The 27929-nt window shown below is 42.4% G+C and overlaps 1 protein-coding gene and 2 long non-coding RNA genes across 4 annotated transcripts; 2 read left to right on the top strand and 1 right to left on the bottom strand.

Annotated features, from left to right (window-relative positions):
- Positions 1 to 4: 4 nt before the first annotated feature.
- Positions 5 to 27929, top strand: AQP1 (aquaporin 1 (Colton blood group)). Its single transcript, XM_050942802.1, has 4 exons — positions 5 to 492; positions 23172 to 23336; positions 24675 to 24755; positions 26618 to 27929. Exons 1-4 carry the CDS (start codon positions 103 to 105, stop codon positions 26795 to 26797), a joined length of 816 nt encoding a protein of 271 aa, XP_050798759.1. The 5' UTR covers positions 5 to 102; the 3' UTR covers positions 26798 to 27929.
- LOC127045951 (uncharacterized) lies at positions 11582 to 26688 on the bottom strand. 2 transcript variants are annotated; one of them, XR_007772860.1, is made up of 3 exons: positions 26595 to 26688; positions 17863 to 18004; positions 11582 to 16436 (listed from the first exon to the last, which is right to left on the bottom strand). It is a non-coding gene; the product is annotated as an uncharacterized LOC127045951 (long non-coding RNA). The 2 variants fall into 2 exon arrangements; XR_007772859.1 differs by lacking the exons at positions 11582 to 16436; positions 17863 to 18004 and adding an exon at positions 24939 to 25210 and having other exon boundaries at positions 26595 to 26683.
- On the top strand, positions 21155 to 21766 carry LOC127045971 (uncharacterized). The gene is made up of 2 exons (XR_007772888.1): positions 21155 to 21259; positions 21353 to 21766. It is a non-coding gene; the product is annotated as an uncharacterized LOC127045971 (long non-coding RNA).

Raw genomic sequence — 27929 nt, 5'->3', positions numbered from 1 at the left:
CCTATAAATAATCCAAGAACTCTGTTTTTTCTTCAGCTTTCTCCTCAGACTTTAAAAGAGAAATATCAAGCAGGGGAAGGGAGGGAGAGAGAGAGAGAAAAGATGGCTAGTGAATTCAAAAAGAAAATGTTTTGGAGGGCAATAGTGGCTGAGTTCTTAGCCATGAGCCTCTTTATTTTTATCAGCATCGGCTCTGCATTGGGCTACAATTTCCCTGTAGTCGGCAACAAGACAGCCACAGCCACTCAAGACAATGTGAAGGTCTCGCTGGCTTTTGGAATCGCGATTGCAACCATGGCACAAAGTGTGGGCCACATCAGCGGTGCCCACCTGAACCCAGCGGTGACCCTGGGTCTTCTGCTGAGCTGTCAGATCAGCCTCTTGAAGGCTTTCATGTACATCGTTGCCCAGTGCCTAGGAGCAGTGGTAGCCACGGCGATTCTTTCTGGAGTCACTTCATCTCTTCCAAACAACTCCCTTGGGCTCAATGCGGTAAGCCGATCACCTTTTCTTTCTCACTTTCAAGCAGAAGTTTTAATGTAAGACCAATAACCTAATGAGGAGGGCAATCTGGTGCCTGGGGAGTGTTTGATGCAGGCAGTCAGAATGCAAGCAACTCTGTTTAAAATAGGGCTTCATCCAAAGCCCACTGAAGTCAATGGGAGCTTTTGCCTTGACTTCAGTTGCCATAGGATAAAGTTTTTAGGGCTCATGCTGTCACTTGCGACTACTGAGAGATTAAGGATATATAAACCATCTTCTGTAAGTCAGAGATCAAAGAGAAGGTCTTCTTTTTCCTGAAACAAGGCCATATGCTGGTGGTTACTCGAATCACATTATGTTGGTGTTTGCTTTTGTACGTCAAGCATGATATATTCAAAGTTGCCTAAAGGATTTAGATGCCCAATTCCCATTAAAATTATTGGCAATTGGGTATTCAAATCCCTTAGGAGACTTTGAAAATCTCAGTCTACATATCTTTTCTGGTGATGCCATTTAGTGTGCATAGATGAATATATATTTTTATTGTTTTCAGGTTACTCTGTATAGGCTACCTAATTAGGGGCTCAGGGAGCCCCAGGATGGATGCTAAGAAAATGGGTGCCTAACTAAACACAGAGAGAAAAAGATGGGGGGATGGAGATCTGTAGCAAAGGAAATCCTGTGGTCAAAAACCCACAATGAAATGTACCTGTTGCATTATACTGAGAGCTGAATCGCTCTCTGACATTGAGTCACGGTTGCCACTTATTGTGTTTTTGTTTGTTTATAAATACACTTACAGAAATGTTGAATTCTGCATTGCTCTGTCCAAGAGGAGGTGAGGCAACTGTCTATAATAGAAGCTCTGGTTTCAATACTTTTACAGACAGATGTTTGTGGCTGTGTGACTGTGGACAGTAATTTCATTAAAGCTGCTCAGCTCATTTCAGTGCAGCTGTTCCTCCTTAAAATACTGGCATTTGACCAGAGTGGCAACTAAATGGATACACATATCTTTAAGCATTTGTTTGGCGTAGAATGAGCCTATTTTCAATGTCAGTCACATAGCCACAAACACCTCATTAGTGTTACCTACAGGAATATTAAAACTGGGATTTCCCTTATGGCTAGTTACTCCATCTGATTCTGCAAAGTGCACTTATTATAAATCTTCTGGACATTCCCTCCCATATAAAGAATCTAAGGTTGCAGTTTTTGACATTAATATTCAGCACCCAGTTTAAATCACTGGGCATATTTGCAAGCAAAGGTTTTGATCAGAATGTGTCTTTTGCTACAGGTAGCCCCTTTATAGGCAAGAGAAAACAAACAGAACAAGTCACAGAGTACTAAATGAACAAATCATGTAATATGGTTTAACTTGCTGAGGTGTCATAGGCAACTACAATGAAAATTATGAGAAATCTAGTAAAAGTTGGTATTTAATAAGTTACTCCAGAGTAACAAGTGGGTGTCACTGGTCTTCATGCTCCATTTCAATATTAGTTGTTTGTTTACATCTCTGGAATCTGTGGATACAGGGGATATGATGATCCATCTATCCACTCAGCTTAAAAATGTTGATAATAATTATGGGGCTGACCCAAAGCCCATGGGAATCAATGAGCGTTTTTCTATTGACTTCAATAGGCTTTGGATCAGAGTCTAAAAACGGTGTGTACTCTTTCCCTCTGAAAGCAGTGGCGGAGGGAACAGACCACGCAGGAGTGAAGCACATGGGACATGATGTAAGCAAAGAGGTCTCCTGCAAACACCTTGCTGCCACCTGCTATTAAATGTGGGTGGTCTGTTTCCCAGCGTGTTAGCATTTGGATTTCCCCATCTGCACTCTGGTCAGTTGTGAAACCCTCGTGCACTGGTTCTCCCTAAACCTGGGTGAACCTGGACCATTGCTGGGCGGATATGTGACACCAGACAAAACCCCTTTTGTTTTTCTGACTAACCCCCAAGTTATGAGGGCGCTACACACACTGCACAGGCAGGGGGGCTGGGAGACAGGAGCCCCAAAGAGAAGAGCCTGGGAGGGAGGGGGAAAGACTGGGAAGATAAAACTGGAATGACAAGAAGGCAGGGCGAAAAGTCTACAGGGATAATAAAACAAATACAAGCTGGCTGTGAGAGGGAAAGAATCATTCCTTGAGAAAAAAGAACAGGAGTAATTGAGGCACTTTATCTTTATCAAATGTATCTGAGCATAAGGGAGATGTATATATACACAGAGAACATGAAACAATGGGTGTTACCATACACATTCTAACAAGAGTGATCAGTTAAGATGAGCTATTACCAGCAGGAGAGAAAAAAACTTTTTGTAGTGGTTCTCAAAATGGTCCATTTGCAACAGTTGACAAGAAGTTGTGAGGAACAGTGTGGGGATGAAGGTGGGGAATAAACATGGGGAAATAGTTTTACTTTGTGTAATGGGTCATTCTCCATTTTTTCCCCCCAGATGAACCAATATTTTACTCCTATTGCCCTCCCAGCCTGCTAATGTTTCTACTAAATCTAATGGCATGTGCGAAGTGTCAGGGTGGAATCAGTGGTAATTTTGCCATTGGCTTCAATGGGACTCGATTTTACCCCAGGAGACTTAAAAATTCCACCTGACATGCAGGAAGGAAGCCTCTGAGTCTTTACAGGAACTCAGCAGAATTCAGTGGAATTTGTGCTTTTAGGGGAAGAGAATACCCTGTAGGGAAAAAAACATGCTATTTTATGGCTCTAGCACAGAGGTGGGCAAACTCCAGATCTGGCCCGTCAGGGCTTTGGATCCGGCCCGCAGGATTGCCAGCCCCACGCCGCTCCCAGAAGCAGCTGGCATCATGTCCCTGCTGCCCTGGGGGAAGGGGAAGTGGGTAGAGGGCTCCGCATGCTGCCCTCCCCTGCAGGCACCGCTCCCCACAGCTCCCATAGGCTGGGAACAGAGAACCATGGCCAATGGGAGCTTCAGGGGAAGTACCCGCAGGCGAGGGCAGCATGTGGAGCCCTCTTCCCCCGCTCCCCCAGGGGCTGCAGGGACATGGTGCCAGCTGCTTCCAGGGCAGCATGGGGTTAGGGCAGGCAGGGAGCCTGCCTTAGCTCCGCTGCGTGCCACCGACGCCCCAGAGCCACTCAAGGTAAATGGCGCCGGGCCAGAGCCCACATCCAGAACCTCCCCTACACCCTGCACCTAACCCCCTGCCTTGAGCCCCCTGCCACACTCTGCACGACTCCTGCACCCCAACCCCCTTCCCTGAGCCCCCTCCCACACTCCACACCCCTCCCTGCACCCCAACCCCCTTCCCTGAGCCTCCTCCCGCACTCCACACCCCTCCCTGCACCCCAGCCCCCTGCCCTGAACCCCTCCCACACTCCACACCCCCTCCTTCACCCTAACCCCTTGCCTTGAGCCCCTTCCTGCACACCACACCCCCTCCTACACCCCGCACTCCCTCCCGCACCCCATCCCCCTGCTCCAGCCCTACATTCATGGCCCTGCATGCAATTTCCCCACCTAGATGTGGCCCTCAGGCGAAAAGTGTGCCCACCCCTGATCTAGCACCATATGTGACCATATCCCCACATTGGAATTTGTCCATGACACTGATCAGCACCCTAATCATGCAGTCAATGTAGCTCTCTAAGGTGACACCTATCATCCCAAACATGGGTGTCAATGGTCTTCATTGTTAAATATTCATAAGAAATGATTTTTCATTCAGTGCTAAATGTTCTGGCTGGACTCTCAGTGGGGGGATCTCCCTGGAGATGGGGAGAGCAGCAGCTGTTGTTTTCCCTGTGAGAGAAATAGAGAGGAAAACAAGTTTATTCACTTCCCACTGGCAAGTCCAGATTGGCTAGGTGGCTAAGTTCAGTGCAGGGGGAAAACATCACAGCAGCTGCCCTGACAAGAAGGTTTTTCAGAACCTGTCACGATAGATCACATGGGAAAAAACCACAGGTCAAGCCTCAGAGCAGGCTGGATCCGTCCTTAAACAGAAGATAAGCAGAAACAATGTAGATCTGCCTTTGTACGGTGCCGCCCCCTTTAACTAGAGTACAATAGGGAAGGGATAGAACCTACATTGTTGCCAACAGCTTCAGCGGCTTGCGCTTTCAGTGGGAATGAGAGGGACATTAATGGGAATGTGTGGAAAAAAAGAAGGGGTTTTTAGGTTGGGCTACGGTTCCTAGAGGAGTGGTTTCTGATATAACATCGTCAGATTTTATTAGGGTCAATTGTTCATGTTTTTATGAGCCAAAAAAAAAGTGCAAGCACATTTGCACATGCCCAGTGTGAGTGAACAGACAACCTGCTGTGCAGGTGCAGTCTCAGGCCTGCATGTATGCTTCGTGGTAATAGTGAGCCTCCCTGCCTACCAACAGCAAACCAAACAGACAAAAAGCAATGCCAGCAAGCTAAGCAAAATGACAGCAGTTATAACAAAACACACCAAGAGAGATGCAAGGGTGCAGGGAGCAGGGAAAAGTATTGAACTCCTTTAAAGGGTTTACTTTCAGGAACTATATGGTGCTAATGTAAGCCACACACACCTGCTGGGTATGGTATTCTGTCCCCTCCAACAGAACCCAGACCACTAGGAGATTAATGAGTTTGCTCTAGAAGCTTAGCTAAGAGCTGTATGGCTTGAGGCTCATGCATTTAACTCCGGAAGTACCAGGTTCAATCCTGCCTGCCCCTGACCAGGGTCTGTTGGTGTTACGCTAAGATGACCACATTAAAAGGGCCTGATCCAAAAGCCACTGACATTAAGGAAAATACATTTATTTTGTTCAGCAGGCTTTGAATCAGACACTAATGCTGAGGGACAGTAAGAGACAAGGTGGGTATGTGCAATTCTAAAAAACTGGCCCTCCCTTGTCAGTCTTTAACTATGACACAGTGTTAACACAGGAAAGGTATCTGTTTGCAGTTCAGAGGAGGCATCTCTTTCCATCATCTTGCATCTTTTTTATTTTTTGGGGGGGATAATTTCAGCTTCTCACCCCAGACTAGTTTCCACATGTTAGAACTGTAAGAGCAGAGTAAATCCAAGACCCTAAGCCTTGGTTTTGAATGTAGCTGACTATTCTGTGTTTGAGACAGATCTGTAAGCTAAGGATTGTTAACGTATAGTTTACTTACACTAAACAGACTATTAATGGTCAACAACCTGCTTAAGTTAATGAAAAGTAGGCAAGAGGCAACTGATATGTTGTCAGATAACTGCTGTAGTAAAGATATTTGCTGCCCATCAATGATTATCTCAACACTTTTACCAGATTGCCGTAAAATATGTGATGTCAATTTTAAAGTCAATTTTCCCTATTGCTGAAATTATAAGATTGTGAAAAATGTATGCACTGCTTCATGGGTTCATAATTTACTGCACCTCATGTGGCTTTGTATACTTATTAAAACTGCTGAGAACCCCACTGCAAAGCTTAGCAAGCAAGCTCCTTGCTTGTTCTAAAAGACCTTTCTTCAAGTTTGGAAAACTAGTGATAATTCTGCCTTAAATTAAATGAAAAAGAATTTAAAGGTAGGAAAATAAACATGAGTAGTAGAGGAGATTAATCTAGACAGAGGAGGAAAAACAAGAAGAATAAATACAACCAACTCTGTTTTAAGGGAGCATGCAGTGGGCTGACAGAAATTGGTTACATAAAGGAGATGTCTTTCGAATAAAGCCAGAACACAATTGGATTCAGTATGTTCGGAGATATTTTGGAGCAGTCTCCCAATAGATCACATGAATAAAGGTGTAGTTCTGTATGGGTTTCACTGCATATTGTTCCTCGAGTGTGCTTTGGACGGTCTCTCTAATGGATAGTCCCTCTGCCACACCCAGTCAAGTAGGCTGTGTCCCACAGATGAGTCAACAGTGGCAGATGCATGAATGTACAAGCTTGGATGCAAAATGATTTTATATTGTCTGGTTAACCAGGCTTGGAGATGACTCAAAAGTCTTGCCCAAAAAAGGAAGGAGGGTGCTTCACCACAGCATTAGCTCTTCACCACAGCAGGATCAGTGCTTGGCAGTAACCACTACTTTCATGCCCCTCCCTTCCCCAGCGCTTTGCCATTACAGGACAAATCCCTCCGCATGTGCTCAATGCAAGTAACTCACTGAGGAGAACAAGCAGTGGTCTTTGAGTGTTGTTCAGCACTAGGACTGATTTATCAGCCCAAGAAGTTGTTTTGATATTTTCTAAACAAATTGTTTCAATTTTTCAATGTCAAATGACTTTTTGTTTTGAATTTTACTTCAGTTGTCTTTTTGAAAGGACTTCAAAAACCTCCCTGATGATGAAATGAAATGTTTTGGGTTTGGGTCAAACTTTTGTCCTATTTTTTGTTCATTGAAAAATTGAAAATATTTTAGTGTTGGGTGGACCGAAACAATTTTTCTTTGATTCTGCCACCAAACCAAAGAATTGGTTATTCACACAGCTCTTATCACAGATTAGAGAAAGCCTTAGAAAGACCAGAGCAATGTGGCTTCTGCGTATGTTTTGCCTTGGTGATTCAGTTTTTCCTGTTTCCCTCTTTCATTATGACCGCGCCCTCAGACTGTGATCTCATCCACTCTTAAACTAAACAAAATCAGATTGGGTCAAGAGTTGGGTTGGGTGGTGGGACTTACAAAGAAAACCCCAAGGATGGTGAATGAGTAGGCAGCATTTTTTCCTCTGAGCCAGCCTTGAGTTATGGACTATTGTACTCCTGGAGGTGCCATTGGACAGATAAGACATAAATCTGAGGTCTGGGCTTACAGACATTATAGAGGGCATGGCACCCTTTATAAGACAAAGACTTAAGTCCTTGCAACCTGTTCAAATTTCAACATAAGAAATTACATTCTGCATAACTAAATTCTCCCTGTGGTTTCAATTAAACACCGTATTCTCTTTCTCCTGCTGGCCTAGCTGTTGTGTTGTTATGTTCTGCACTGTTAAACACACACTATAGCTGCTGTAGTGCACTCCAGAAGTGGATGCTTTTCAGTGGTGGGCAAAATGATCCCTGCATACAACAGATAATTTACAGAGCTCTTTGATATTTTTGGGGGGATGGAGAGAACTATAGAATTATCCTTGTCATATTTCAGTCTTTTAGCTGAACTTCATACTAGGGTAGTAGCTAACAGCATTCGGCCAGGGAGATGGGTGACTTTGATAAGATACAGAGCACAAGAAAATCACTTGTTTGAAAACTGCAGCGGTGTTGCTATGTTAGTAACTTGTTTCCATAGTGAGAGAAGATCCATCTTCTGAATGAGACATACAACTAGCACCCTGGGGTAAATGTTATAGTTAATTTAGGAAGAACAGGAGAGTTAGCCATTATTTCCTGGCTGTGTTACCTCTTTAGAATATTTATGCAGTTTTACTTGGAGAAGTTATTCTTTCCTTCCCCACCTAAAAATTAGTGATTAGTGTTTCTGATGCAGAATAGCTGCTCTCTACCACCCCAGAAATGTCCTGTGTTCTCTGTGATGGACGAGTCACACCCAATATATGTATTTTGAAACCCTTTTTGGTAAAAGACACTATACTTGTACCTACTTGCAGTGCTGTTGTAGCTATTTTGTTCCCAGGATATTAGAGAAACAAAATAGGTGAGGTAATATCTTTTACTGGACTAACTTCTGTTGGTGAAAGAGACAAGTTTTTGAGCTTACACAGAGCTCTTCTTCAGGTCTGCCTCTGGGAAAGGTCCTCAGAGTGTCACAGCTAAATACAAGGCATTGGATTTAGCTGTAACACTTTGAATATCTTTCCCAGACCTGAAGAAGAGCTCTGTGTTAGCTCAAAAGCTTGTGTCTTTCACCAACAGAAGCTGATTCAGTAAAAGATATTACCTCACCCAGCTTTTTTCTCTACTATACTTATGAGATAGCCTTATCACTAAGTAAATGAGATCCTTGCACAACATGCATAGTGTATAGGGAATATGGTTTGTCTGGAGGTGTTAATTAGGCCTAGCACATCTCATGAGGCTATAAAACAACTTAGACTGTCCACCCAAATCAACACATCTGCTTAATGCATGGAACTATCCCCTCCTGACCCTTTCCTAAGACAATATAATTGACATGATGGCCCTGAACCTACAGTATGATAATGCTATCCAATGGAGTGAAGCAGCCATAAAACCAGCCAAATTGGCCACTTGAAGATTTTCTCGATGTGGGAGCTCCTTAAATGGCACAGAGCTGCAGTGGCTAAACAGCACCCTGGTTCCTAGTACAGTGGGTGGGGATGGGAGAAAGGGGCGTAGCAATCCCTGGCTTCTAGAATCTCTTTGGAACCATCCACCCACCAGTCTAGTCCTTAGGCTTAGAATTGAGCCCTCCTGAGCAACTTTTATGCCCAGAAGTGGACCCCTGGTGGTGGCTAGAGTATTAGGAAGAGTTAAACATTCTTGTTTAGAAAGCGCTGTGAAATCCTTGGAATAAATGTGCTATTTAAATACAAAATATTATTCTACGACTTCAGATTGTGGGAGAAAATCTATAGACTTGCATAAGAATGGGATACAATAGACCTAATCATATCTATTAGTTTTGTTCAAGCTACTAAAAGGAAATGTGTAATCTTTTTAACCCCTTGAGAAGGTTCCAGCAATTTAAGAGTGAGTAGAACTGTCCAGAACATATTTGATGATTTTTTTCCTCAGTGAAAAAACAGAACTTCCTCTCCTCCTGAAAATCTTTGGTGAAATTTGTTTTGTGTTCTAGAGTTTTCAGTTCTAAAGTTGAGACGTGTTGGCTACAATTTGTAGGAAACTCTTTCTGCCACCACCCTGAGTGTTTTGTGACCAATCAGTGAACGTTACTTTCTAGAATCTTTGATCTGGCATCTTTCACTTTAGGCTCAGGGCAGGCCTAGGAAAAGCATCACAGATTTCATGGGAAGAGATGCCCTGACAGAGCTGTGTGTAGGAGGAACTTGCTCCAGGTCATGCAGGGCTACCAAGCCTGCATTTCAAGGCTTGAGACAAATCCAGTTGAGATTCACTAGGCATGAAAAAAGTAGCTATCTGTATCGATCCAGACTGGGAATCTGGCATGTGAGGTAGTAATCTGGGAATAAATGGGGAGAGGAAGAGGTCTTTCTGGTGAGAGGTAGGATGGAGGGAAGGAATGAGGTAATGAAAATAGCTTGTGGGAGTCTCTGGGGCCAATTCTCCATTTGTGTAAATGAGTAAAACTTTATGGAAGTCAATGGAGCTGTGTTCACTTATGCCAGCCAAAAATGTGGCTCTCCGGGTGGATGGAAGATGGCAGCTATTTAAAGAATAAGAGAATCCTAGAAAATGTAGGAATAAGAATTGTACAAAGACAAATCTATGACAACCCTTTTTTTCCCTCTCTGACCACAAAATTAGTTCACAAATTTTAAAGGAGGAAAAAACAGCTCTAGAAAATTTCCTGTTCTCATATACAAGTTTCCTGCTTTTTTCACAGTGATTTATAGTCAATGAGTGTTTGCTTTCCCACTCTCTAGTTTAACTGAAAACACTAGATAAGAATAGGTCATACTAACAGACAAAGGCTGATAAAAAATTCAAAATGTAAACGTGATCTTCATTAGCCATTTTAGAAATCTGTCATCCCAGGATTTAAAAAAAAGAAAAGGTATTATGATGCAAATTTCATTTGTGAGAAATGACATTTATTTTGTACATCCAAGTTGTCTCATTGTTTCCTTGTGCTCCCCTGTTGGTCTGTCTCCACCTGTTGGCTCTTGCCGTATATACAGAGCATGTCTTTTTGCTTTTATAATTTTGGTTGTGTGTTTGTACAGCACCTAGCACAATGCAAGGCTGGGTCTATGACAAGGGCTCCTAGGTGCTGCCCCAATACAAATAGGAATAATAATATAAAAACAATAACAAGAAGAACTCAGTAAATCCCCTCTGGATTTACATAAGTGGGAATGGGAGCAGAACCTGATACCATGTGCTCTAAAAGGAAAATCCCAGTGAAAAATACATAATTACATTGAAATTCAGAACTGTATTCAGAGCTGATAGTAAGTGGGTAGAGCTCCACAGAAGACAATGAAATCTGAGTTTAGGGCAGCATATTATTCCATTACATCAATTACACGGGGCCTGTCCTCTATCTTGGTCAGGAAAATAAATAGACACATAAATAAATGAGAGGTGAAAAGTGTCTGAATAGCTCAACAAAGTTATTCTCCCCAAAGAGGTGGAGGTCTCTAATCCACCACTTGGGTTTGGGGATGCGGCCTAGAAATCCTGTTGTATCCTGGGCTCCACTGGGAAAACAATCTACACCTCAGACAGCCAGTCTTTCTCCGATTCTTAGACCCTTCCAACTAGCAGCACAGTTCCCTTATTACTGCTGCTATTCACTCTCACTCACATGTTCTCTCCCTGATCCCTTTTCTAAAGACAATATATGGTGATGTGGGCCATCTGAGAACCTGAACAGAATAGACAGAGGTGACATGGATGTAATGGAGACAGAATTTGGTCCTAAACCGTTTTTCTGATGTTGCTTCTATATTGATGACCAGGACAGAGAAATGAGAGAGCAGGAGTTGCTGCCTTCGCTCCAGAAGCCTATTCTGAATATTAATGGCCATTTTTTACCTTTAGAAAGGAGAGTTTAAAGGTATAAACTACCTCGGGTTTGAGAAGTATCTGGATAGCCCCTTAATTCCAAAGAAGATTTCAGTTTCACTGGAGTTTGGGTTTAGAAATATAAAACTCATGCTACTTCAAGGCAATCAGCAAGTGCCCACACTGTAGTGTTTGTACAAAGCCAGATAATTGTTCCAGTATCCACATACTGGGGGAGATTGTCATAGGCACAAAGCGCAGGTAGGCACCCAATTCTCATTACAAGTTGCCAGTGAAGGAGGTAACAAATAGTTTATCTGTATAACTAAGTGCTCCAAACATGCTTCTAAAAAGGATTTGTTTACTCAGTTTTAATTCAGTTTAGAAAAAAAAAACCTCCTAGTTTATTCCCAAACAGTAAAATAAAAAATCATTTCACAAGGAAACTTTCCCACGGGGAATATACAAAAGGAAAATGTAATGAGACTCTTCCACAAATGCTTTGCCTCACACAGGCGATGTTTAATGAAAGACTTGTAGATATATTGACATTTATTGTCTGCCACTGGACACATACATTAGATTTATATACATTGGTTTAATATAAATGAAGCCATCATTCTTCTCTTTATAGCCCATTGGGCCCTGTAACACAAAAGGAATGACTAATTTCTCACCCTGTAGTGGAGAGGGTTGGAGGATAGTGGTTGGGTCTTATTATTTGAGATTGTCTACTGTCCAAAGAGTGGAAGACAGCTGTTCTTAGAGAAATGCCTGGGCTGGCATCTAGGATTTTCTCATCTGTATTTGTTGGGAGGGAGAGTCTGGCAGAGGACAGGAAGTTATGCCCCCATAGTCTACTGCAGGTTCTATCACTGACCGACAGGCTGATGAAGTCTTTTAAAAAGATTTCCATTAACTTCAATGAGTTTTGGAGCATGCCCTTGTTGTGTGGTCTGAGACAAAAAGCCCACTTAAATCTCTTTGTGTCCCAGAGATTTCGGACAAGTGGCACTATATAAATCAAAACCAGCTAAATAATGGGTGTAATAATGCCTGTCTCACAGGCATGTTGTTAATTAATTATTGTTTGTCAAGTGGTTTGAGCTCTTCCACAAAAGTGGTTTGAGGTCTACCATACAGAACAATTATTAACATGTTATGATTAATCAATTACCCAACTGCTGAGGATTTAACATTATTAAATAGTCAACTCAGGGAGAACTCTTAATGCTTTACCTGCTGTGTAACAAACAAAGGTAAATCTGAATGTCAAAGCCTTTGTAAAGTTATGAAGATGACAACTTCATCGCAATATTGATAACTTTATAATAACTCACAGAATCTGGGCCCTGATTTGACAAAGCACTTAAGCATGTGGAATATTAATCACGATTGAAGTTATGCACATACTTCTGTGCTTTGCCAGATCGTGGCCATAGCGTATTTTGACCCCAACTGAACAAAACAGTATGCAACAAAGCACATGTAGTAAAAGCTCTTTTATCCAGCCTGGTGGGGGAATGGAGGTGCCGATAAGGAAAAAATTTCGGTTAACTAAGAGGGAGGGAGTTTGGGTGCAGGAGGGGGTGCAGGGTGGGGGTTGGGGCGTGGGAAGAGGTACAGGGTGTGGGCTCTGGGAGGGAGTTTGGGTGCAGGAGGGGTTTATGGGCAGGGGGATGCGGTGCAGGAGGGGGTGTGGAGTGCCAGATCTGGGCAGTTCTCACCTTGGGCAGCTCCCTGCAAGCTATGACCTGTCCCTAATGCTCGTAGTTGGAGGTGCAGCTAGGCAGCTCTGCATGCTGCCTCCATCCACAGGCACTGCCCTCGCAGCTCCCATTGGCTGCGGTTCCTGGCCAATGGGAACTGCAGAGCCAGCGGTCAGGGCAGGGCAGAGGCAGCACGCAGAGCCACCTAGCCATGCCTCCTCCTAGGAGCAACAGGGACAGGTCACTGCTTGCGGGGAGCCACGTGAAGTGAGTGCCACCTGGATCCAGCACCCTGAAACCCCTCCTGTGCCACAACCCCCTGCCCCAAGCCCCTCCCTCACCTAAACTCCTTCCCAGAGTCTGCACCCAACACCCTGTCCCGCACCCCAACCCCCAGCCCTGCACCCCCTCCCGCACTCTGAACCCCTTGTGACCGTTCATCCACCTAGCAGCAGGAGAGACATGTTGCCACTTCTGGGGAGCCAAGCAGAGCCAGGTTGGAAGCCTGCTGGCCCCACACCAACTGGACTATAAATCAGGCTTTCAGTGAAGATCAGAAATGCCGGTTTATAGAGCTTTCCGGTTTGTAAAGTGCTGGATAACAGCTTTTACTAACTTCAGTCGTGTGAGCAGTCCCACTGACTTCAGTGCTGTGATCCTACAGTATCTCGAAGTCCCTTAAAAAATACCCACGTGACATAGAGTGATTGTTTTGGTCCCCCATTGAATTGCCACCATCACTGGGATTAAATGCTGCCATAGTTCTACGGTGCATAAAACCCCTAAGTACAGGCTAGGACAGGAAGTGAAGCTGCTCATATCCAATTGGTACAGCACCATGAATTGTGGTGGTCGGGACATAGTTACCTGAGTTAAAGGAGACAACAGATGAGCCAGTCTGAGGAAAGGTGTCCTGTACCAACAGAATAACTGAGGGACTTTGGAGTAGAACAAAGTGGTTGTGTGGGTGGACTGCAGATATTGATTTATGAAATGAGATTCATAGAGTTTAATATGAATCTCTGTAGGTTGGCTAAATAATGACTAATGGCTATGATAACAATGTATTAATATTTTTAGAGTATGAATAGAAAAGAAGGAGATTAATCATTTCAGGTCGTACAATGAATTATCATTAGAAAGAACAGGGTAAGATTAAGCAGGGGAGTGTTTAAGTTAAATAGTAAGGAACAATTTCAGAGAGTGCATGTCTGTGAAACAACCTCCTGAAAGAAGTGGGGAGAGCTGCATCACTTAGGATACTTCAAACTCGGCTGGGGAAAGCAGCAGGAAATGTTCTTTAGGGAACAGACCTGCACTGGGAGGGAGATGGACTGGGTGAGCTAATGTCTATGGTGGGAAATATGGGGATGTCTAGTGGTAGTTATTAGAAGCTTCTTGTATGTTACATACTAAAGAATGAGTTCACTGTAGGGAAAAGATACTAATTATTAATTATTATTATTATTAATTATTATTATTATTATTGATTATATTATCTGTATTACAGTAATGCCCCACAGATGCTAGGTTCTGTGCACACTGCATTTACACTCTAAACATATTAAAAGAAAGTTTGGGGGAATTAAGGATTTCAATGAGCCCAGCACAGTGGAAGAATCTTTTAACTCTCACAGTGCTATATAGTTATTTTGCAAGCTATGCTGTATGTGGGGTTCTTCAGGGTTAATGCATAAATATGCATTACCTGTTAGTGGAAGAAGGGAGAATAATTATTTAGGATGGTCTAAGGGGACTAGCTAGCAATAGAGATGGGAGAACAGGAAAGTAAATTGCAGCACACAGATTAGTCTCCTAGGACTATAATGCTTTGACCCAACTAAAATCTTTGGGCATAATATAGGGGTATATTGATAAAAATTAATTACCTGTTAAACACAGGAGGTCAGACTGCATGATCTAATGGTGCTTTTGAGCCTTAAACTCTGTGAAACTATGCAATAGATTCCCAAGAGAGGTGATAAAAATCCCATTCCTTAAAACCAGACTAGATAAGCCATACTATAGGGAACATTCCAGTACTGCTAAAGGGAAGACCTAACAGGTCTTTTCCATCTGTAATTTCTAGAATTGAATGGCACTAAAAGTAACTCTGGAGGTTTTTGTCAATGAAATTCAACATTCCATATTGCTTAATTTTCATGCTAGGAGAAAACATATCAGTATGGCAAGTAGAGAAGTGTTCGGAAGATACAAAGATGACTATGTCCCCTATGCAAGGTTGATGTACTCATTTGCAAAAAGTTCCATATTTTAAAGGAATGATGAGAAACTGACCAATTCCCTGTTATATAAAAGTGAATTGAACCCTGGAATGTATGCTACATAGCTAGAAGGGTGCTGGATGATATGGCACATAGTTCCACGTGATAAAACCACCTTGGGTAACAAATAATAATGTCCTTTCTATTCTCTTGTCCATGTAATTGGAACCATGTTTTGACTTGATGTACTTTTGTCCCTAATACAAAAAATATGAAGCCCCCATAAAAGTACATAGTCATGTTCACCTTGGGCCAGTTTAATTTCCTGTTCCCTGTTTCTGTTTTGAAGTCAGATTACTAAGAAATGTCCTGCTCTGATAAAACAAAAGGAAAGAAAACATGCCATTAATTGCCCACACTCCTGCTCAAAGTGGTGGAAATGGGTCAGCTAAATATGTCCATGAAGAGCAACAGCAAGAAGGTAGCTTGAATACCTCCACTCATGGACAAATCAAAGAGAGAAGCATTTTGTCACCTGTAAGAGCTATTTGCAATGTGGCTGCCATATGTTTCTCACAACTGCACAGAGAAGGAATTCTGCTCACTCCATGAGCAGCTCTAGTGATCACTGTTTGAACAATAAATGTACCTTGAATCTTGCAGGCTGTTGAACCATCCCATCAGATTACATTACCTGCTTGCCTTTACCAAGGCTTGAGATGGGTCTTGTGAACTGAACAATGGGTGATGTAATTCCAAGTGTGCATTAAACAGACCGGCAAAAATGAAAGCTGTTTCTGGACATTATCTACTTTAAATCAGGAGTGCGCTGTAGTAGAACTACCTGCAGTTCTGCATGCAAACGCCAAGACAGATTTACTTATAGACCACACTCTTCTACACGGCCATGGAGTCAATGAATGGTTGCCAGGTTCATATAGATAAAAATCATCCCAGAAAGGGAGCAGTGTGTTGTCCCTGAGCAACGCTTAATAATCAATGCTCAAGTAACGAAGCTCAGGGTTTTTAACCATGCCATTGGGTAAATGGGCAATTGCGAAGCTCCTTACAGATGAAGATTATCTTTGGAAGAGGTAGATTTGCTGTGTCTGAGTGATACTGTCCTTTCCCCTGGATATCACTCTGTAACAAAATCAAGAGGACCTTCCTGAACGTTTGCTGAACCTACTCAGTTTCTGGACAGAAGACGGGCTTGGGCTTAAACCGGAGTCAGAGCCCAGGCTTAGTGGGCAGTGTAGACATACCCTAGGAGCCTGAGTCAAGGAGCAGAACCCTGTTGTGCTAGGTTCTCTACAAGCAGTGATACTCCGTTTCCAACACGAAACATTTCCTCTCTCTTCTTAGAGCTGGTATTCTTCAAACTTGTATTTTGAATGGTCGTTCTTTGTTCTTATACAGCACCTGGTATAACACAGACAGTGGTGTATGCTCTTTCCCATTTCCCATTACCTTTCTGCCATTCTTTGTTTATTTTTGTTCATTTAGGTAAGACAATAACAAAGAGAACACGGAAATGCACCAGTATAACCCAAGCCACCACTTCCATTGTATGACGTCCAAAAGCTGCAATTATGAAAATCATACTGTACATTTATTGGGAATGATCCTTGTCCCCAGAAAGGTCAATTGGTGCTGTCGGAATGGCACCAAGTGATCATAAACCTGCCCTAAAGAGGCAATGGAGGATTCCTTGAATGTGGGGGAATCCCATCCCCTCTCCCTGTGACACGCGGTGTGTTGGAGCCACCCTGGGATATTCTAGTTACTGTGAGTTAGAGCAGTTCTGTGGCTGCTACAACTTGTGCCAGAGGCCAGTTCAGGGCCAAGCAGCATGAGGTGTAAAGGGGGCTTATAGCAACCTTTGCCTCTCCCCACCTGTTCAGCAGATTGAGTCCATTGTTTTAACAAGTATACACTAAAATGTAGAACTCAGGATGGCTGTAGGCCTTGAATCCATGAGAGCCAAAGGCTTCCTGTCAGATACATAGAATCATAGAATATCAGGGTTGGAAGGGGCCTCAGAAGGTCATCTAGTCCAATCCCCTGCTCAAAGCAGGACCAATTCCCAACTAAATCATCTCAGCCAGGGCTTTTTCAAGCCTGACCTTAAAAATCTCTAAGGAAGGAGATTCCACCGCCTCCCTAGATAACCCATTCCAGTGCTTCACCACCCTCCTAGAGTACAAGTTTTTCCTAATATCCAACCTAAAGCTCCCCCACTGCAACTTGAGACCATTACTCCTTGTTCTGTCATCTGGTACCATTGAGAACAGCATAGGCAATGGCACCACAAGGTCCCATATGACTTACCAGGACTTTGAGGAGCTACCTGTAAACTTAAGGGGTTAGTTGCATTTCCATCCTCCCTCAGTCTCTGCTGAAACTGTCAATCTAGAGTTGGGACTGGGCTGGTGGGTTTTGCGAAGTGGACATTAGGAACTGACAAGGACCATCTAATGCGTTCACATAAACCACCAAACAGCTGGCAGGTGGGACTGACTTTTGCTGAATGCCAAACAGTTCTATGACTGAGCTTCAAATGCACAGGTGACAGGCCCTGCACTTTACCACCACCTCCTTAGAACCGTCTGGTCTCCTTTCTTCCTAATTTTCTTTTTAGCATATTAGCTTTAAAAAAAGACCAAAGGAAACTCACCTGCCAAAAACTGTCAAGGGTTTGAATTGAAACCACAAAAAACATAGTTAAAGGGGACACATGGGCTTCTCCTCACCCCACTAGACAGGTGATCAAATCTCATGTTTCAGAGCATTAACTGACCACTACAAAGGCCAGGAAGGAATATTTCCTAATAAAAACATTGAATACCTGGGCTCCGATCCTGTAGAAATCCCATGCAGGTCCAATTGCAGGACAAGCACCTTGGTCAGGTGTGTGGTAGATGGTGCTAGATGTAGGATAGCAGATATGTGGGACCAGTGGAATAATTTACCATCAGAACCCCATGTTCCTATGCAAACAATGATGTTTCTCATTACATACATTCTGATGGTTAAAGCCAGTAGAATGGTTGTCGTCCTGTAATACTGTATGCTACTAGGTTCAGATTGAGGCATAGGCAACCTCCGTGCATGCCTAGGGCCTCAGATCCTGGAGTTAGATGAGTAGATAAAAAATAAGCTTTCATTTAAAAAAAAAAGATGTTTTTAGCCCTATGGTTGTGAAGAAAACCTTGCAAACATGACTCACGTGTAACCAATATAGTTTTGTCTGCCTGAGTCTGTAGAAAGCCTGAAATGACATCTCTGAGAGGTGTAAACTGCCTCATGCATCTCAAAGGGGTGTGACGGGTAGCTCCATCAGCACCATCCTGGCAAGAGGACTATGTATTTGGAAGGGATAAAGGATTTCAGCAGGCCTGGTCTACTCATCCCGGCAGATACATCCCAGCTGCTCAGGTAAGTATGGGGAGAAGTTACCCTGCTCCACTTTTCGGGGAAAAAGTGGGCTGCCTGTCGTCTCCACTCCAAATGTCTGATATGGTTGTGGGGATGGAGCCACAGAATGCCCCATGTTGTGGTGCACCCAGGGGCCCAGATTGCCTTAATACAACTTTGTATATTACTATAGTGACCCTCTAAGACAAGGCAGACAGACCTCCATAGCACCATGTTTATTGACATCCGACCAAAGGAATAGAGAAAAAACCAGGGCAGACCATCCAATGTTTAGTCCTGGTTTGTAGAGTTTTGGAACATAGCCCGCACTCCTTCCTACTCCAATGAAAACTGATGTGCCTCTCAGGCCAGATGTAATTACGTCTGACAAGCCCATGCAAAAGGAAAAGCTTTCCTATGACATTGGTAAAGGTTTCCTATGACCTTTCCAGGTTTTCTTTGATTCCACAGAGTCCATCAATAAGTGTTGATTAACACAGAGAATGACCTTTGAACATAGGCCTCTTTTTTGGGATCGGGGGAGGAGGAAGAATATGATTTCCGCCTCCCATAGATAAGGATTAAAGCTGTTTTTCACGGAGCAATTTATTTTAAAATAAATCTTTTGATATGAAGGGCAAATCTAGTTGTTGCTCAATGATACAACAGCAGAGAATTTGACTCCATAGTTGTATTGGGGGACCTTTGTCTCATTGTCCTGATTTTCATAGTCTGCACCTGCAATTGGCTTCTACATTTCAACATTTGGCCTTCCAAGTTCAATATATAGGTGGGATATTCAAAAATACCTAAGGGCATGTCTCCATGGCCCGAGGGGGGGATAATTCCCAGCGCAGGTAGATGTGCGCATGTTATCGCTGCTCAGGCTAGCACCTAATAAAAGCAGTGTGGCCACAGTTGAGTATAACCCCGTAACAAGACCCTCGGTATGTACTCAGACAGTCTAAGCTGCTGGCTGTGGCACCATAGCCACTCTGTTATTGTTAGTGCACTAGTTCAAGTAAAGCTAGCATGTGCACATCTACCCGAGCTGTGAATTACCCTGCCCAGCTGCAGCGTAGACTTACCCAGAGTGACTTAGGAGCACAAGCCCCATTGATTTGCAATAAATAAAGTGATTTCTTTTTTGAAGGGAGGGCTGATGGGCCAGGTGGGATGGAATAAATAAACGGTCTTTTTGGAATTGCTGGGTGGGAAGCTGCAGATGCAATGGGTGAATAACCAATAGATGAGCAGGGTAGTATGGCTCAAGGGTTTAGTATGCATGCTTGGGTAGTGGAGGTTTTCATCTCCAAGCAATCAATTCTTATTGAGTTAAGACTAATAGCTTAAAAGGGTGTCATCAGGAGGAGGGAGAAAACTTGTTCACCTTAGCCTCCAATGTTAGAACAAGAAGCAATGGGCTTAAACTGCAGCAAGGGAGGTTTAGGTTGGACATTAGGAAAAAGTTCCTAACTGTCAGGGGAGTTAAACACTGGAATAGATTGCCTAGGGAAGTTGTGGAATCTCCATCTCTGGAGATATTTAAGAGTAGGTTAGATAAATGTCTATTAGGGATGGTCTAGACGGTATTTGGTCCTGCCGTGAGGGCAAGGGACTGGACTCGATGACCTCTCGAGGTCCCTTCCAGTCCTAGGGTCTATGAGTCTATGAGCTCCCAAATGCTATTACTGTTCAGAAGGATGGTTGGTTGCCTCAGTCCACTTCCTAGAGAATGGGTGTCCACATCACACAACAACATCATTGCAATGGACACTACTCGGCACCAGTGGAGAAACAGATGACTTCTAACTGTAGGGTTATTAATCCAGCTCTTTTCATGAGTAGCATGTAAAAATGTATCAGAGGGGTAGCCACTTTAGTCTGGATCTGTATATTTGTACCTGTCTCTGGAAATTTCCACTACATGAGTCTGACGAAGTGGGTATTCACCCACAAAAGTTTATGCTCCGATAATCTGTTAGTCTAGAAGGTGCCACAGGACTTTTTGTCGCATGTAAAAAAGTGTGTTATTCATAAGCCAGATCCTCAACTAGTGCAGACTGATTTTAATGGGGTTGTGCTGGTTTATGCCAGATGAGGCTCCAGCCCAGTCATTTTGCTCTTTCAGGAAAGTGACTAGTGAGGAGTGAAAGGCAAAGGACTTTGTTAAGCATCCAAAAGTTTGGGTACTTTTCTGAAGTTATCCAAATGTTTCTCCTAAGGAAATTAGGCTGGAAAACTCATGAGAACAGATTTTCAAACATGATTTCCTGTACTTTCTTTGTTCCAGATGGGTCACAATATAATTATAATATGTTATTGTCACGTATGGCCTTGCACTTTTTAATGCAGATACTATGACAAATGGGATAACCTACTGATAACAGTGACATTGGGTTTAAACTTTGCAGAGCAGGCTTGTTTCTCAGTTACACTGGCCTGATTCCAGTTTCACAGTGTCACTTAACATTGAGTTCAGTGGAGTTTCTCCTCATTTAAACCAGTGTAGCTGAGATCAGAAACAGGCCCATGTTTAGTGAGCAATGGACAGAACTAGGACAAACAGCATTCTACATGTACTCTGCATGATCTATGAGTGTTTCCTGAGCACAAGTTTTCCATGGAACTTCCAAAAAATGAGCAAATTTCATTTTTTTCTAAGCAAACTTACTCATTTTGCTGCTCAATGATGTACTAGATATTGTGGCCCTGGTCTGATGCATGCCAGTGTTGAGGGGATGTAACACTGTTGATGTCAATAGTTAGTTGTGACATCAGTAGAAGCAAGATTGTTGTGTCTATGCCTGTCAGAGCTGGCCCATCCTGTCATAAGTATTTGGTCCTGCCATGAGGGCAGGGGACTGGACTCGATGACCTCTCGAAGTCCCTTCCAGTCCTAGAGTCTATGAGTCTATGAGTCTATAAACAGATAGCTAAGGGTTAATGTTCTTTTACCTGTAAAGGGTTAACAAAAAGTGACCTTAAACACCTGACCAGAGGACCAATCAGGAAACAAGACTTTTTCAAATCTGGGTGGAGGGAAGTTTTGGGTGTGAGTTCTTTGTTCTTTGTCTTGGTTTGGTGACCTCTATCTCCAGGCTTTCTAATCTTCTGTTTCCAAGTTGTAAGTACAAGGATAGTAAGACAATAGGTTTATATTGTTTTTTTGTATTTACATGTGTGTAGTTGCTGGAATGTGTTAAATTGTATTCTGTTTGGATAAGGCTGTTTATTCATTTTTCCTTTTAAGCAATTGACCTTGTATATTGTCACCTTGATACAGAGACCAATTTTATGTCTTTTTCTTTCTTTTTATATAAAGCTTTCTTTTTAAGACTTGTTTAAGTGTTTTTCACTGGTTAAGGCTAAGAAACGAAGGGAGGGGGAACATCTCTTTGTGTTAGATTACTAAGCCTGACTTTGCATACCCTCTGGGTGAGGGGGGAGAGAGATTAGATCTCTCGGTACTTGTGTTTCAAGGACTTGAAGCAGGGAATCTCCCAGAGTACCCAGGGCGGGGAAATCTGGGAGGAGGTAAAGAGGGTGGAATCCCTTTGTTTAGATTCAAGGAGCTTGAATCTGTATATCTCTCCAGGAAACCAGGGAGGGAACACCTGGAGGGGAAGAGGGAGAAGGGAAGTGGGTTATATCCCTTTGTGGTGAGACTCAGGGCATCTGAGTCTTGGGGGTTCCCCAGGGAAGGTTTTGGGGAGACCAGAGTGAGCCAGACACTGGAATTTTTCTGGCTGGTGGCAGCGATATCAGATCCAAGCTGGTGATTAAGTTTGGAGGTTTCATGCTAGCTTCTCATGCTCTGAACTCTAAGGTTCAGATCTGAGTAGGACAGTTATGACACATCCCCCAGAACTTGCTTTCCTTCAGAAGGGTTCAGCAGCAACTGTGTGGCGTTTTTGTCTTGCGAGTGTTCTCTTCTTTTCAGGTAGCACTGAGAGGCCCCAACAGAGATCACGGGCCTCCAGAAAACCAGACATTGTACAAGCTGGTAGTAATAGATAGTCCTTTTCCTGCGGAAATTGCAACTCAAGCGGATGAGAGATAAAGGGTGGGGAAAGTAAGGCACGGAGAAATGATGTGACTTGCCCAAAGTCCCACAGTATACCAGTGGCAGAGTAAAGAACAGAGTCAGGTCTCTTAGCCTCCAGACCAGTGCTCTACCCAGTGGATCACACCATCTCTCTTTCTCTTTGTCTTATTTATTCCCCTTGCATTTATTCGGCATTTGCTGCTGTACGACAACAGAGCAATGTGCAATCTGTTTCTACAATGTCTAGGTTTTGGGAAGAAATTAATATGTCCACTGAACACTCAGTTCAGTGGATAGGGTGTGTGTAACCTTAAACTTATAGATGGCAGATTTGGGGTTCTCTCTGTCTTTCATATACATACAGATTATGTTCTTATTGCAGAAACTTGCAATTGGCTGTTACCAAAAGCCACTGTGTCTAGGAGCTCAGTTTTAATTTGTGGCTGGAAGAGTTTATAGTTTTACAGTATCATCTAATAACAGTTCCAGGGGCATTTGATGAGTACAGTGGCTGGTATTTCAACTCTAGATTTTCTCTTTGGGTCAATTAAAAGCAACCCGAGGGATGAAATTGCCTGACTGGCCTAGAATTTCTCACTGAAGAACTAATATAGTATGAACATTCAGCATCAAGTCTCACCTGCATATGGCTCAGATTGTCAGATGAAATTATTCTCCTTGTCTCCATACAGCTTGCAGATGGAATCAATTCAGGCCAAGGGCTGGGCATTGAAATAATTGCCACCTTCCAACTGGTGCTGTGTGTCCTTGCCACCACAGACAGGAGAAGAAATGATATCTCAGGATCAGCACCTCTGGCCATTGGGCTCTCTGTTGCCTTAGGACATCTTCTTGCTGTAAGTTTTAACTCTCATTGTAGATACTCTGCAATTTCCCACATAATGGTCCTTAGAAGGATTTTTCCAGGAGTGGCTAGTTTATTTTGTTCATGGCCAGAAGGCCATAAATTCCAGCCTGCCGGCCAAAATGCCTTTCACAGTCCTTATCTTCCCGTTAAATATCTGTTATCCTGCTGGTATATCACCTTGAATGCTCACTAGCCCGGCCAATTGAAGACATCTTTGTGACCCACCCTTATAAAGATTCTACATTAATGTAAAGTACCATCTCAAACTCTACAGCTTATATGGCATTATGCCTTAATACAGTACTTTGGGATATTGCTATACAATTATAAAGTCATAGGTCAAACAATACCTTCATTTCCAAATGCAACAACCATCACTTAGATTTCAGAAACCTCAGAGGTGAAAGACACAGTATGCCCACCAAGAACTGCACTAAACTAGTTCTGCTATTCACCAGCCTCATTTGTCTCCTTTTTCCCTGACCAACTCTGGACTCCTCCTCTGCTGCTCCTGGAATATCTTCCCAAGTCCTGTACACCATGTAGCCCTTTTCTCCTTCAAGCCCTTCCTCCAAACCCCACTCCTTCCCCAGAGTGACTTGCCTTGAGTTATCAACACTCAATATTCTATATTTTAAAATAAAATTATAACAAAATAATATAAAACAAGGAATTAGCTTTTTTGAAGACAAGTAACATCCTAACCTTGTTTTGTGAACGTCTCCCATTCCCCAACCTGGCCTGATGCCATCTCTTGTGTGTCTCATATAACCTCAATGTTAAGCTCTTTGGGATATGAACCATGTCTTTGTGACCTTTGTAAAGTAGCATGGACTCCTATGGCATATGCAATGACACTAAGAGAGCCTACCCAAACTAGACAACCTCAAGTTTTAAGAAATGATTCCAAAGAATACCCAGATGTACCAGGCAAGGTCCTCACAGGATATAGACTGGCATAATTCCATTAAAATTGAAGCTACATTGATTCGCAGCTGCTCTGAACCTAAAGTGAGACCTTGGTCCCATTAAAGTCAATGGCAAAGCTCCCATTAACTTCAGTGGGGCCGGGATTTCCACCCTTGGCCCCTTGAGTACAATTCTGCTCCACCTTCCATAGAAGTCTCCATTCTTATTCTTTTCCATTCCATTCCCTAGAAGACTCCATAGATGATTCCATTCAGAATCACATTTGGTCAGTCACAAACCTGCTAAGTGATCACTAAATATGGATTTTACTGTATATCAGACATATATATTTTTCTGTTGTGCAACATGTTACATTCTGAATAACTTCCCTAACATCAGTTCTCTTTCTTTCCCATAGATTGATTACACTGGTTGTGGAATTAACCCAGCCAGGTCTTTGGGTTCAGCTTTGGTTGCCAGAAACTTTACTAATCACTGGGTAAGTTCAAATCATTCATTCTATAGGACTTTATTTTAGTAACAAAAACGTAAGATGGAGTTCATGATAATTATTAAGCATTGCCATGTATACCTACTACTTTAAGATCTTTGGATAAGAAGCATTATAAAAGTATGATTGCAGTTCAAAAATACAATCATTAAAAGATATATTATCATCAGAGCTGAGCGAAGAATTTAATATTTCATTCAATAAACACAGCATTTTTTCAGTCCACAAAATAACTGCATGCAGATCACAAACTCCTCAACTTTGTTTCTTATTCAATATTATCCCATTTATCTTATTTTGCACATTCTTTTAGCTATAAACTGACTTATTGCAGAGTTCCAGCCATGTACTCGATAGTCAAGCTGTGTTTGTAAGCTGTGATTGGTCAATTACAGTGGAGGCACTTAGGCTTTGATCCTTCAAAGTATTTATGTGCCAAAGTCCTTTTGAAATAAATGAGAATTAGTTGCCTAAATACCTTTGAATATATGGAGCCTTTGACCCCAATCCAGGAAAGCACTTTAGTTTATGAATAATTTTAAGCATGTGAGTAGTTGCTTTGAAGTCAATGGGACTATTCCTGTGGTAAAAGTTAAGCATCTGCTTACATGCTGTCCTGGATCAGGGCATTGGAAATACAACAGATTTCAGAGCTGTTCCCTATGCTTAAAACGGAGGATGCCACTAGAACTACTACTATGTCTGGAACTTAAATAAAGTCTTGAAGTGTGTCCATTTAAAATCACATGATACAGTGTCTGTTTCCTGATTAGATAAATGTACACATATCATTGAATTGAATACTCATGCATAAGAATTTTAAATGTGGTTTCCACCAGTACAATTGCACATGACTTTCAAAATCACTTTGAATGAATATTTATGCCTGTACAATTTGATTGCACAAATTCTCATGCAATGTGAATTTAAGAACATAAGAACATAAGAATGGCTGTACTGAGTCAGATCAAAGGTCCATCCAGCCCAGTATCCTGTCTACTGACAGTGACCAATGCTAGGTGCCCAGAGGTAGTGAACCTAACAGGTAATGATCAAGTGATCTCTCTCCTGCCGTCCATCTCCATCCTCCGGCAAACAAAGGCTCTTATTTATGCGGTATTCTCCCATCTCTTTACTGATCACTATGCCGCACATTAGCGAGTAGGGCTAATCTTAGCATTTGGGGCATGCAATAAATTCCAAACTGAAGGATAAAAGATAGAGTTGAGAAAACTTGTATAAATCTGCTTACCATGCCATCCATCTCCCATTTACAAAAATGTAACTTTGGTTATAAAGGAAAATTAGTTTAGCTTAGCATTTTCAAACTTGTGTAGCTAAAAGTAGGCACTGAAATCCAGAAGAGGCACTTAAGGTACAATTTTCAAAGTTACCTAAGCAATTTAAGAACCTAAATCCCATTGAATATCCAAGGGATTTGGGAGCTTAAGTCACTCAGGCACTTTTAAAAATTTTACTCCAAAATGAACATGCCCTGATTTTCAGAGGCACAGAGCATATGCAGTTCCCATATTTTCAATGAAAATAAGACCATGTGTACTTGGAAACATGCAAAATGTTTTTCCCTGTAAGTGCCTAACTTTAGACACACAACAACTTTGGTAATATTGGCGTAAGTGATCTGCTCAAAGATGCACGGCAACTCAGCATCAGAACTAGGATTAGAACTGTGGAGTTCTTGGCTCCCACCTCAACGCATAACCACCTCTAGGTCTAATCCAATGTCAAAGTGCATGACTAACATCGAATGTTTCCAAGAATGGCTCTAAAGTGAATGAGCATTTTGGAAAGCACTGAAAGAAATACCTGAGTTTGATGTTGTATTTCAGATCTTCTGGGTGGGCCCAATGCTGGGAGGTGCAAGTGCCGCCCTGATCTACGACTTCATCCTGGCCCCCAGAAGCAGTGACCTGACTGACCGTATGAAGGTGTGGACCAGTGGCCAAGTGGAAGAATACGATCTGGATGGGGATGACATTAACACAAGGGTGGAGATGAAGCCAAAATAAAGAAGAATTCAGGGAAAGAAAAACATCAATTTCTGAAGATGTTATCACTATTATAGACTCTTTGTAAACACACAAGCAGTATTTCCAGAAGGTTTTTAATTCAGGTTTTCCATTTCCTTGCCCTCTTTCACCCTAGCCTTTACTATCTGGCTCTTAAGTACAATGGGCTTGAGGCCAAAATCACTAGACACTTGTGGGTGAGCTAGCGGGTGAAGTTAAAATTCTGAAACCCCAGGTTTATGGCGCTGTATGGGAAGGAATCATTCCCTCGATGTCTCCATATATGATCATGACATTCAAATCACCAGTGTAAGTGCTGTGACAGTGGAATGCTAGAACACATGATCTGTCTGTACCCATAATGGGGATTTTACTAGATAGAAAGTTTTAACGTAAAATACGAGGCATAATAAGCACATGAAAAAATTCTCTCCAGTTGTTGGCACAAAAGAATCCTTTAGAAATAAATGCACCTAAATTGTGATATGGAACAAGTCTGAGCTTGCTAGACTGTATGCTAGCCCCAAATCACTGCACCACCAATGCTCTCAGCAAGCATCAAATCTGCAAGCACCAGAAATGTTTGCATCTTCCAATCTTTTGTTCTCCCTGCACAACCTTGATGCAACCAGCAGATATAAAACGAAATCTGAATTTTCGGACTCCAGGGAACTAATAACTAGAAGTCAAATTGGAATGCAGCTATAACAATGGCAACGAGAACAACACCTCGTTAGCATGTAAACAGGATTTGCCTGGTCCTGTGACTCAGCTGTTTTTGTTAATCTTGGGTATACAACTGTGCATCTTAAAACAAAATGGCAAAAAATAAATCCCACCACACTTTGTTTGAGTAGCTAATATTGGAAATTCAGGGACAATGTAACACAGAATATATAAATATTCAGTATATGAGTATACTCTAAATGGGCAAAAATACATTTTTGAACCTGAACGTATTTTTGGGGTCATTTCCTAGATTTATATATATATATTTTATATTAAGAGACTAATAAACTGTTTTGAAAGAAAATAGAAGAAAAAAACAAAGGAAAAGGATTGCGGTAAATGTTAGGCAACATAAATGGCACTGGAAATGGAGAGAAAACTAACACAAAAATATGTAAGACTA

Source organism: Gopherus flavomarginatus, chromosome 2, assembly GCF_025201925.1.
Source record: "Gopherus flavomarginatus isolate rGopFla2 chromosome 2, rGopFla2.mat.asm, whole genome shotgun sequence".
Taxonomy (NCBI): Eukaryota; Metazoa; Chordata; order Testudines; family Testudinidae; genus Gopherus; species Gopherus flavomarginatus.
The sequence above is the reverse complement of the archived record's forward strand: the minus strand, read 5'-3'. Positions and strand labels throughout refer to the sequence as shown.

Bases quoted from the DNA above. Each gene is read 5' to 3' on its own strand.
- AQP1 (XM_050942802.1), top strand. From the start codon at position 103: ATGGCTAGTGAATTCAAAAAGAAAATGTTTTGGAGGGCAATAGTGGCT. The intron at 493-23,171 runs GTAAGCCGATCA...GTCTCCATACAG, and splicing joins ACTCCCTTGGGCTCAATGCG to CTTGCAGATGGAATCAATTC. The intron at 24,756-26,617 runs GTAAGTTCAAAT...GTTGTATTTCAG, and splicing joins GAAACTTTACTAATCACTGG to ATCTTCTGGGTGGGCCCAAT.